Source organism: Haliotis asinina, chromosome 1 (assembly GCF_037392515.1).
Source record: "Haliotis asinina isolate JCU_RB_2024 chromosome 1, JCU_Hal_asi_v2, whole genome shotgun sequence".
Classification (NCBI taxonomy): Eukaryota; Metazoa; Mollusca; class Gastropoda; order Lepetellida; family Haliotidae; genus Haliotis; species Haliotis asinina.
Window position 1 is genome coordinate 93,632,311 of NC_090280.1, and position 12,761 is coordinate 93,645,071.

The 12,761-nt window shown below is 37.4% G+C and overlaps 1 protein-coding gene across 1 annotated transcript; it reads left to right on the forward strand.

Annotated features, from left to right (window-relative positions):
• Positions 1 to 618: 618 nt before the first annotated feature.
• Positions 619 to 10,781, forward strand: LOC137255540 (synaptosomal-associated protein 29-like). The gene is made up of 3 exons (XM_067792970.1): positions 619 to 872; positions 4,513 to 4,903; positions 7,005 to 10,781. The coding sequence occupies exons 1-3, from the start codon at positions 639 to 641 to the stop codon at positions 7,169 to 7,171; spliced, it is 792 nt and encodes a 263-aa protein (XP_067649071.1). The 5' UTR covers positions 619 to 638; the 3' UTR covers positions 7,172 to 10,781.
• Positions 10,782 to 12,761: the final 1,980 nt, after the last annotated feature.

A 12,761-nucleotide genomic window follows, 5' to 3' on the forward strand; every position in this document is an offset into this window, starting at 1 on the left:
TATCATTATTGAGGTGTTAGGTAAGATAAATACGTTGTTCACTGGTCCACTGGTCACTCGACGGATACGGCGCTGATAAACCACAAAAGCCATAAACAGAGCGACCTGTCGACTTGAACCTGGGACTATCGTATCCTTTAACGACTAAGCGGAGCAACTCTGCACGATGCAGCACGATGCACGATGTAAGAACAGTCAACATGCGTCATTTCATGAAATTTCATTTCATCTGTATGTGGTGGACTGGGGTTTCTGAGGCGTGGCTGCTCTGGACACCTCAAATGTCAACCAAACAGGTGCAAATGTTTCAAAGCCATGCTGAAGTGCAACAGTTACTGCAAAATAGTTTTAACTTTTTTTTCAGTATTCCAGCTGCTGTGACGGGTAGAAGTCTTGTTTGTTTCCTTGTTTTGTTTAGTTTTTTTGTGCGGTGTGTCAAAAGACATAAAAATGCAAGAGCGTAGGATCAACTGAAATATGACTGAAATGTGTTTGCACCGAAACATTAAAGAAAGAAAGAGGGAACTTTCGATTTCTGAGGCCGTTCGCGATTTCGTTTCCTATATTTCGTTTCGTTCCGCTTTCATTTCCTTGTAAAGATTTGCATACAACACCGACCTTCACCTTCTTGTGAAAACATGGCTGTGTACCAGAAGAGTTCCAACCCTTTCGAAGATGATGATGACGAGGACATGTCTTTTGGGGGATCTTCGTGGAAAGCAAATCAACAGAACAGAAGCAATGATACAAGCGAAAGACGGGAACAGTTAATGAGACAGATTGATGAGTCGGAAGCCCGACAGCTGGAAAGTACACGACGAGCTCTCGCTAGTATTTACGATTCAGAAGATACAGGAATACAAACTGCCGAGGTTAGTTAACGCTGATTTATTTGTCAAATGTAGGGAGTTATCATCGATATTTGCCCTTGTTCATTTTGTTTCATTTAGTTTGAAAACGACTGATCGTGTTTTTGACCGCCAGTGCTTTTAATAGATCCGAAACATCAAATAAATATTTACGAATTACGTCGTGGCTCTTAGTCATCACTGACTACATTGCAAGCTCATAGGCGAAGTTATCTCGGAAAGATTTCGTCCCGTAACCCCCCATTCGTAATAACCATCAAAATCATCAAAATCCTTAACACTAACCACTACCCTAAACCCAAACAACATCCTCACCCTAACCCTATGGCGCTAAAACGTCGAAATAATCCTAAAAAAATAGGATACATTTCATACGGGTTATAGCTAAAACGGCACCACAGCAGAACGGCACCAAAATCGTTTGGTGAAAACAGCACCAAATTGGCGAAAACGGCTACTGATTAAATGGCTAAAACGTCACCATACATCAAACATTGTTATATTGACTTTATTATTATTTTGACTTTATTGTTTAATTGTTTGTAATGTTTAGATGTTTATTTATCAAGTTATCAAGCATTCTTTTGGGTTGTTTGGTGGTCCTGAAAAGGACCGTTGAGATAAGAGTTTTTTTAAACTCAATGGATGGGCCCATGAATGGCCGCACATCTCGTCAGGAGTTGGGACAAGGAAAGATCGCCATCCTTGAAATGGTTCCACAGTGAGAAAACATCATCTTGCCTTGCCCATGACGTCTCTCTTACATAGGCCTTTAGACGTCCCTAACGTGATGATATACACACGTTTAATCAACTTGCACTTCTTGTGCCTGGTCTGGAGGGGAAGGAGTTTAGCCTCCTGATATAGTTCTGGGACCAGGCGGTAAATTCCCAGTGACTGCTCCCTCACCTTGTTGTTCATCCGCCTGTGCCAGCCTAAACAGAAAAATACATATGGTTATTACTATTAATGTATTATTATTTTATTAAGAATATGGGTAACTGTTATTATAATGATAATGTCTACTTTCCAACTGAAAGTAGAATAAAAGTAACATTACACAAGAGCAGCAAAGTTTTTAAAAAAATATTTATGTTTATGTATTACTATAGTTTTTACACAGCCATATAACAAACATATACCTGAAAGTCCAAAGACCGAGGTTCTTTAGGACGAAGAAGCTCCCTCGTTCTGTTGGCCATCCTCACTAAAGTGGCTTGGTTCATACGACCACCAGGCTTGTCCGGATCGACGTGGTTTTGCTGAGCCTCCTCAACAATACTGGCTCCCGACATATAGATATTGTTGACAGCTTTTTCCTTCACCTGCAGAATATAACAACTGCACAATGACACAACCGTAATACACTTACTTTCATATCGTTAAATCACAATTTCGGATTAATTACACAGGTAACAAGTCCGGACAATCATTAAACAAACATGATAATTACCTCCACTCTCACTCTGAACGCTGTCAACTGAACAGGTTGGGGTGGGTGACAATGACGGTGTTTTCCCTCTTCAAACGAATCTCCGAACTGTCTGTGCTTTAAATACAGTTTGAAGGGTGCGATGTTTTTACTTTCCAATCATTGTCGGCAGAGTAGACGCATTTATTATCTAAACATACTACATGCAGCTTGGGTATGAGAAGCACTTTCCAATCATTGTCGACAGAGTAGACGCATTTATTATCTAAACATGATGCAAGCAGCTTGGTGAGTGTTAGTGTTATATATTGATGGGCATACTTACCTGATATATTCCTGATATATTATTTATTTATATTTATATTTATATCAATGTTCATCCAAAGTTCACAATCCAATAACGTCTACTTACCTAATATATATGTTTTCATTTCACAAAGTCTATTTACGAAACACTAAATGTTCACCCAAAGTTCACAATCCAATAACGTCTACTTACCTAATATATATGTTTTTATTTCACAAAGTCTATTTACGAAACACTAAATGTTTATCCAAAGTTCACAATACAATAAAGTCATCATATCAATGTTCATCCTTTTTAAAATTGTATATGGTGACGTTTTCGCCATAACATTTGTAGCCGTTTTCGCCTAGGGAAGGTTCCGTTCTGTCCAAACGGTGACGTTTTCGCCAGGTGCCGTTTTGCTGTGGTGACGTTTTAGCCTGCACCCATTTCATACGGTGCTTACCGGCGGAGCTCTGACCTTTTTAGAATTTAAATTGAAACTATGAAAAGCTCATGACTTAATTTTGATGAGTCATCACTTAACTACAGGTGCAAATGCTAAATTAATTAATTTTGATGTGCCTGGTGGCTTGATAATTATTATTTAAATTTAACCTACTTGTTCATACCCATTGTCAGTGTTTATCTATGAACATGATGAAACTATTCTGATTTTCCTCTGATGTCATTCGAGTAATTTGCTAAAAGCAATGATATTGCTAACCCATTTCAAACCTATTCATAAAATTTGGGACTGTGGTAATTTGGAATATATTTTTCCTGATAACATAATTACTTCAGATTAAATGTCTTGAGATCATTGCTTCAGAACTATTTGAAGGCCATATCTTGATCTATTTTAGCTCATGCACAGTTCAAAACACAGTAATTCCCCCCTATCCCTTTGGATAATAAACATGATAAAGGGGTTCCCATCCATAAGGGCAATAAAGGGATGTTAGATCAGAAAGGCTTGATCAGAAAGATGAACCATAGCTATGAATAGATTTTGAGTAACCAACCCCATCCAAATCACAACCGCCCCTAGGTTTGAAAAGGAGCACAAGATCAGTAATGCCAGAGCTGTCTATAAAAGATGCGGTATTGTTTCTGTCAAGTCAAGGTTGCTTTTGTCTTTTCGTTTCACTGTATAATGTTTTGATTGTATCCTTACCACAGCACAGATGAAGCAGTCAGCAAAAATATTGTACACAAATGTAATGATTATATACCTTAGTAAAGGAGACATGTTTTAACTGCTTGATAACAGCAGTTATCCAATTTTCATGGCACAGCCTCATCTTTTCATGATCTAGATAATCCATTAGTTGCTCTTGTCAGTGAAGAATGTCTTCAAAATAAACAAGCAAATATGATGTGAATTGTCATTGATGAGACCAAAATCTAGACAGCTACAATGAATGAATGTTAGATCAGTATTATTTGGGGGGAAATAATACTTCCGCAGTTTCAGTGTCAAATATCACAATAATTACAACATAATATGACATAAATTGATATCGAAACATAAGGAAACTTCCACTAAATGTTTGATAACAGGTTCACAAGGAAATATTAGTCATAGAAACATCTTATAGCATCTTGTAACATGTCAAAGTAGTAAGCTTGAAACATTTTTCAATATTTGATGCACAAATAAGCCAATTAAAAGTGGCAAGCAATTTATTCTAGCAAGTTTCTCATCATTTAGTGATATGGACAATACATTGTGTATTATTGAACTGCTGCACTGATGAATCATTTCACCCCTAAGTATTAGCCAAAAAGTTAGTACCACTATTGAAAATTATCTGACTTGTCAAAGATCAGATATTATGAATATGATAAAATATTGATGCTTGCCAGTAATATTTATTATCAAATGTGTCTGTTGGTAATAACTGTTCCTCTTTCTGCTGCAGGAGCTGTCTCGTCAAGCCGAGACGTTGAACAACATTGAAAAGAAGACAGATGATGTCAACCGTACCCTCACCACATCTCAGAAACATCTCAACAATATCAAAAGTGTGTTCGGTGGAATCAAGAACTGGTGGAGTGGTAACAAGGACCCTAACGCATTACCCCCATCAAAGTCGGAACCTAAGCCCAGTCCGCTGAAATCCAAAGTTGACACCTACCGAGAGTCTCACGATGCATATTCATCAAAACAATTGGACACTAGTGGTTTCTATGACGACAATGACATAGACAGTCGGTTCATGGCCGGTGCACGGAATACTGGGGGTCAGAGACAGCAGATGGTTCAGAGGATTACCAACAGTGCTCAGGAAGATGAGATGGATGATAACCTAGGTGGGTATGCTTATTTCTGTAACCATGGTAACAAAAATAATCTCACTAGAGTCTGTGTGATGTCCAGGAATCTGACAATGCAGTTAGAGAGATCACAGGTCAGTTTGTAATAATGTTGCCCACTTTCAGCAAATCTCTTCATTATGTTTGGAGTGTTTATTATCATTAATTTTCCCCTTATACCTCATCTGTCAGTCCGTAATTGTTTTGTTTCTGGAGCATAACTCAAAAACAACAAAACTTGGTTGGTATATTAAACAGATGCAAAAATGGTGCCTTTTGCTGTTTTGTTGATTTTCGGCATGTTACTTTGTTTCATAGTGTACCGTGGTAAAGCTTTATGCTGACTGTGATTATTGTGCTAGAGTTATCTTCCTTTGGTTATCCCATCTTGCAGAGGAAGATGTCTGTGTCAGAACGTTTGAGTCAAACATCCCAGTTACATCATTTTTTATGATATGGATACCTATCGTCACTATTATAGTATTAATTGAACATACAAGATCTGATGCTTGTGACTTGATCTTGACAGTGAACTTGTTACAGAAGTGTAACCTAAATTTGTGCATGACCTCAACTCGTAGATCACAGTAATCATCATGCAGTCTTGTATGCTACGTCTTGACTGACATCACAAAGGGTTACTTTTGGTGTACATACAATATCACGTCTTGCTGACCAAAATGTTCAGAATCTTTGCATTACCCATAAATAGATGATATTTAATTGTCCAGCACTGAGATAAATTGCTCAAGATCACCACTGCCACCAATACTAAATTCTATTTGTACAAATTGTCAAGTAAAACAAGACTGTCAGCACCGTCACACGTACACATTACGTCTCGGACTGGTTAGTACCAGCCTTTTCACATCTTGCCGTCTGCTTTCCTTAGGTGTCAATACTTACTGCAATGTGTTGTCATACATAGTGGTATGGAAAAGAATGTAGGCACGTGGATTTGTGATGATCACAAATATGGCTTCGGTAAACAAAAGTTTTACTCATGAAATTAAAAGAATCATTGGCATTTTCAAGTTACTTAATCAATGGATTACAATATTTGTGAGTATACAATATGAAATTGTACATTTGAAGTATGATTTTTGCATCCTGCGTTTGTAGTATTGTACAATCTTCAAAAAGCCTGGAATTTGGGCACTTTGCCTTAGAAAGCCTGGAACATCTATTTTTGCCTTAAAAAAGTCTGGAAAAGGCCTTGAATTTCAAGATAAAGCTTGAAGTGAAGATTGTGTCTGCTAACCCATTCAATACTGTAGGTTGTTTGGTTTTCTGACCAAGATGTCACCGGTTCCCAGACAAAGTAGGCTGGTACACCAGTCAGGCAGTAATCGCATCAAAATGATGTATAATTTTAGGAACCTAACTAACCTTAGATGCGAGTCAAGGTGTTTACTAGATTATTCATGAACATCTTGCCTCATAGTTTTACAAACTGATATATTTCACGGTTTATGGGGACACTTTCTAGTCAACAGACAAAAACAGTGAGCAGAAGTTGTGTTTGTTATCATTTACATTAGGTTTATTTATATAATTGCTTGTCTTATTGGCCTTAATTTTGTGAAGATGAGGACTGAAAAAGCCTTACATTTTTGTCTTGAAATTCTATACATATCCTGACCTCACTTCCCTTGTGATATAAGTTATATCCATGAATCAAGGTTACGCGAGTGTATTTGATCTTGACAGTGTTCATGTAACTTGATCTTGACAGTGTTCATGTAACTTGATGTTGACAATGTCCTTGTTACTTGATGTTGACAATGTCCTTGTTACTTGATCTTGATAATGTCCTTGTTACTTGATCTTGATAATGTCCTTGTTACTTGATGTTGATAATGTCCTTGTTACTTGATGTTGACAATGTCCTTGTTACTTGATCTTGATAATGTCCTTGTTACTTGATCTTGATAATGTCCTTGTTACTTGATGTTGATAATGTCCTTGTTACTTGATGTTGACAATGTCCTTGTTACTTGATGTTGACAATGTCCTTGTTACTTGATCTTGATAATGTCCTTGTTACTTGATCTTGATAATGTCCTTGTTACTTGATCTGTGTATAATTTCCTTTCAGTTTTGATGAGTGAAGGAATGGCAAGACTGAGGAACCTAGCCATGGATATGGGTGATGAGATTGAACGCCAAAATGACCAACTTGATCGCATTAACGTGAAAACTGACCGAGCCTTGCCTCGGATAGAAAACCAGAACAAACAGATGAAGAAGATCTTGCATAAGTGAACATTCTGTATTAGAGAACTGACAGCTGAAGATGAAGACAAGATGCTTTTGTTAATAACAACTCCTCATACTTTGTGACTAAGAGTCTATTGTCAGTCACAGAATAATTTTTTAGTTAAGTTAATGAAGATATCTGTACTTTAGATCTCTATGTCTTTCCTGTTGTGAATCTTAAAAGAGTGTCTTGTCATTAGGGGCAGTTTGCTCAGACAGTTGCCTCCCTTTGGTTTGCCAGACTCATTTGATCTGAATGTGTGCTAGCATCAATCCTGTGATTACTGATTTTATCAAAGAGGAAACTTTAGGCAATAAATATTAGTCATGAAATGTGAAAACATTGTACAAAGTTGGCAATATTTTTTGCATATTTCTAGCTGTATATTATTGGGGCACTTGAAAGTTTTATCATGTTTGTGGAATGGAACTAAACAATACTGAGTTTTCAATGTAGAATTAGTTCAACTGTATGCATTTTTGTCTTTGATTCTCAAGTCAGATTTGCAGCATTGGTCCAGCAGGTATCCAAGGAAACAGCTTTCTGTTTGTAAACAGCAAACAGAATCATGTGGATTCTTCAGTGTTCTTTGTTGAACTGATGCATCCATGTAGGCCATATCATCATTTTCATAAAGTCAGGTAGGGTAGCCAAATGGTTAAAGTGGTAGGCATACTGAAGAGCCAGGTTCAATCCCTGGATGGTTAATTAGGCTCAAATATCCCCAACTGTTACTAAGATTGTTGCATTAGACCATCCTTATTCTCTTATTATTTTAAAAGTTATCAGCTTTGAAAACATTTTAGTTGTGTCAATATTGTGGATCGAAACCGCAAGCATGTATATTATTGTGTATATAGATTGATTGATGAGCTTTTGTATAATGTGCGTCTTATCTGTTTGCTACATGTTTTGGCTCAGAGAAGGGGCGCAAGTTACCAAGTTGTCTAAAGCACTGCAGTTGGCTGTGTGGAGTTGAATTATTTAGCACAGGTCAACTGGTGGTCCTGGTTTGAATCTGGGATGTAGGTTTCTAGGTTTGTCACCACATGCTGAAGTGTTTGACCAAGTGGAGAACATCTTGGACCTGCATTGCTAGTGGTGATATAGTATGCTGTCACAATGGTATGGAACGTATTGCAAGGCCTCTGCTTTTGTCCCCCGTTTCAGTTTGGTATATGAGGTATGATCATGATACAGAAAATTGATAACAAGGGCCAAACGTTACATTGTTTAATAACATGGAAAACGATATCCATGATCTTTGTTATTTCAAATGATCAAAACTGCCATATTAAGACTAGGCCAGAACAATTGTCTCCGGAAAACCTGAAAAAAATGAAAAGTAGAATCACCAGTCAGAGCAAAAACACAAGTTTTCCAGAAGCATGAAGCACTGATTTCTAACTAAAATATTATTAAATAATTCAGTTGAAAGTCTCTGAGAACAGATACGGGTGTTTTTTTGTAAAAAAAAAATGCCTTGCATAGTTGAAGTCTCCCTCGTGTATATGTTAGCATTAGGATTGTAGTTTTTTTAGAGGGGTAAATTTATTTATATTTTTTTCTTATCTCTGAAAAAAATGTGATCGGCCGATCTGCAACACAAGAAATGTTTTTGTCTGGCCTTTTTAGAAACGACAGTACAAAAGCCAAAAATAATGAATTGAGGAATTGCATTATGGTATACCAAACTGATGATAACATACAGCATACTTCCAATACCACTGTATACCATTTCACCCCTATGTATTACTTCAGACTTTGCTCTCACACCATCTTGTCATGCTGTGATTTTACACTGGTCAAAGTGCTGTAAACCCTATACAATCACTCACTCTGAGGACATTTCTCAGTCTTGGCCAATGGCCAGTTCACTGAACAGTTGCTGATAACATCATATATGTGCAATAAGTGAATGTATTACCATGTTATTTGACACACAAACAAGAAGTGCAAGTTGATTAAACGTGTGTATATCATCACGTTAGAGATAAATGAGCACCCATGAAGATCTCTGTTGGGACTGGTCTTGAGCAATCCGTGCTTGCTGTAAGAAGCAACTAACAGGATTGGGTGGCCAGGCTTACTGACTTAGTTGACATGTCATCATATCCTAGTGGCATAGATCAATACTCATGCTGTTGATCAGTGGATTGTCTGGTACATACCACCACCATATAGCTGGAATATTGCTGAGACAAACAAACAAAGAGATAAATGATGACAGCCTGTTAACTATTTTGCTTGCCTTAGTGAAATGGATTTAGAACCACCCCCCCCCCCCCCCCCCTAATAAGTGTTTTCAGAAGACAGGGATTTTTTTCTTTGTAATTGCTAAAAGGCATGATGTTTTCATTTTTAAGAATGTAAGACTAATGTATTTCCATTTGTTCCAAAAGAGTAGAATAGTGTTTTTCTGCTGTACAAGTTTCTGTAACACCTGCTGTATGAAACACCTGACCATGATATCCAATCAAACTGACTGTTCATTTTTGAAAAATTTTCTTATTTATTATAGAACAAAATGTGATACTTTTTAAGCTCCCATTATGACCTGAAATATGATTTATTGGCATTATCAAATCTCTTGACTCATCACCAACATTCCAGATCATTGTTTGGTATATTTTGACCGTACGTCCATGTTTTCCAATGGGTAGAAATATTTTGTGGTAGATATGTTGCAGATTCATACATCGCTGAGGAACAGTATTTTGTTCTGCATGCCATTCTAGTATTGTGTTTTGGTATGCCCTCAAAAGAGAGGGTTTAATAACCTCATATGCCATTGCCATTGTGAAGGTATTTAAGTCGAACACATTTCAGTCAACTAAACCTTCAGCCCCCTGTGAAGCATACATGTCATTGCTGGTTGAACTTATCAATACTTTGAACATATCTTATCGCTGGTATTTTAGTGTATTTGCCACGCACAAACATTGCCTTGTGTGGACTGGTGCTGTTTCTATGCCAGGTGTGGCTGTCCCAGCATTCATGATTTGAGGTTATCTGTTATAACAAAGTTCTTTTCAATCTGAAGGAAAATTTGGAATTTGATTCTCACTGTCAGTTGTACCAGGATGAGAATGGGGTATGAGTGAAATAAGAGGAAAATGGACTCGGCCTCTTTGGAGTAGTGTTAATTAAAACAATTAACATATATCATGAATGATACCAGTGCCATCAAGTACACAAAATTCCACAAATTCGCAGAACATTCTCATCCCTGGTTGTATGTTTGTGTCTTCATCAGGAGACACGTATACATGTATTATTTATTTTTACAAACAATTCTACTGTGGCATGTATGATTGATGTTGAATAAACATGTAGAAGCTAACTATTTTAGCCAAGTTAAGCATTGTTTATTTGTTGCTGATTCATATAGAACATAAGAAATAGAAAAATTGTGAACTTGTGAAGTAATTATCACAAAGTCCCCCCACCCCAGTCAAGTAATTCAGCAGGGACAGTCTTATTGCCCAGTGTTTTTGACAGCCTCAGATTTTTGTTCTGACATTGATGAATGTTTATGTACCATTTTCTGCCATGAGTAATGAAATCATTCATTGCTTGGTTGCAATTAAATAAATCATGTTTTGAGTTTTTAAATTTGTGTTAACTGTTTTTCAATGGATACACAGTATTTGTGTCCCAGAAAGTCCTTAATAGTACTGAAGTTAGATGCATATCAGAACAAGGAAGTAATGTTAACATTGTTTCCACTTTTCATGAGCCATGTTTAGTCCTTGTTACAAACATGCTATCAAACCTGACTAAAGGTATGCCAGAAGATTTTGTGTGACAACTGACACTTTGACCCTCGACCTGATCAACCTGATTACTGACTTTCCACTCCATACCCTTGAGTGTTTGATGAGACAAGGTATAGGCATCACTAGAAATACCTGTTGACCAACCACCTGGGACTGGTTATATTCACCATGGACTGCCAGATTCTCAAATTCGCCTGCCTAGTGGTAGGGTTAAAATTTAGTTGTATGTTAAGATATTTTGTGGGCACATAGGATTTGGTCAGGGCTGGCTAGTTTTACATCCAGCCAGCCCTGTGGTCTGGATGAAAGTTTCGTGAGTGTCTTAGGGCAAACTGAAGAAAGACTGGATCATGGTTTGTACAAGGGTACACTATTGTGTTAGGTGAGCAGGGCTGAAAATGCAATTAATCTATCACAGCTTATTGTAAAAGCAGTAGTTCTGAGGGTGTCTGTTCAGGACAGCAACCTCCAACAAGTCAGTACAGTGGTTCTGGCATCAGCTACACAGTCTACTCTAGCAAAAAAAGTCACCACTGGTTTTGGTCTTGTACACAGGAATAAATGCAGTTTCACTGTTTTGTTTTTGTGTTGGACATTGTTTTGTTCAATGCGAGTGATAAGTTTTTCTCCCTGATGCGCAACCCTGTTTGCACTACAGCTGGCCTGTGTTCCCCGTAAGCAGCAAGAGCAGTGATGCATTGCCTTTAGTGAGTTTGGTTTTACAAGGCTTGTATCTATATTCTAGCAATATCACAGCTGGGAACACCAGCAAGGGGCTTCACACATTGTACTCATGTGGGGAATCGAACCTGGGCCTTTAGCATGATGAGCGAACACTTTAACTATGAGGCCCACCGCCCCAATTCTAAAGACAAGCATGGGATGCTGGGAAGGGTTTAAATTCCATACAGGTTTGGCACAGTAAGCCTTTCCTTCCACTGCTTGACCAACTTCCAAAAAGGTTCTTACAGAAACAAGTATGTGTCTTTAAGGGAGTGACAGAAGACAGCATCACCAGAAATAAGAAGTTTATTTTCCACTGAAAATAATAACGAGTGTACATACATCAACACATTCTGCAAAATATTAAATTAATATTACATATATCTTCAGCATGAATAGTTAGTGATATGTGACATAAGTTTCCTGATATCTACACGACTGTTCTGACAAAAAGCAACAGAGGATGAGTGAGATTTTCGCCGCTTTAAGCAATATTCCAGCAATATCACGGCAGGGACTCCAGACATAATAATACCTTATTGCCCGAAAAAGGAATCCTTTGGGCTTCCACATTGTATGTATGTGGTGAATCAAACCAGGGTCTTCGGCGTGACAAGCTAACGCTTTAACCACCAGGCTATCCTTCCGCCCATGCAGCGGATGAAAAAATCCTTTAATAGTACAAACACTCACAGGTACATAAATCACTTCCACTATAATATACTAATCATCACCATAGTGTATACTTATCATAATCATCATGATTATAAATATCTATCTAGAGGATTAAAACACATATTTTGGCAAAAAAATAAGTACCAGTAGTCATGTAAAGTATTAAATCAGTTTCTTCAAAATGACATATAAAAATTAATTGTCTTCAACTTTTAAAAACGAATGTTGCTTTCAGTCAGAAACTTGATAAACATTAAAGGTGGGATGAAAAGTTGTAATTTTTAAAAAAGGGGATACAGTATGACAATTCAATAATCATGACCAGGGTCTTGCTTTACAGCGTTTGGGACCTCTGTGATCAAATTCAAGTTGAACTTAAGATAATTGAACCATTGCACTTGTAAATTACTTCCATATT

Bases quoted from the DNA above. Each gene is read 5' to 3' on its own strand.
- LOC137255540 (XM_067792970.1), top strand. From the start codon at position 639: ATGGCTGTGTACCAGAAGAGTTCCAACCCTTTCGAAGATGATGATGAC. The intron at 873-4,512 runs GTTAGTTAACGC...TTTCTGCTGCAG, and splicing joins CAGGAATACAAACTGCCGAG to GAGCTGTCTCGTCAAGCCGA. The intron at 4,904-7,004 runs GTGGGTATGCTT...ATTTCCTTTCAG, and splicing joins TGAGATGGATGATAACCTAG to TTTTGATGAGTGAAGGAATG.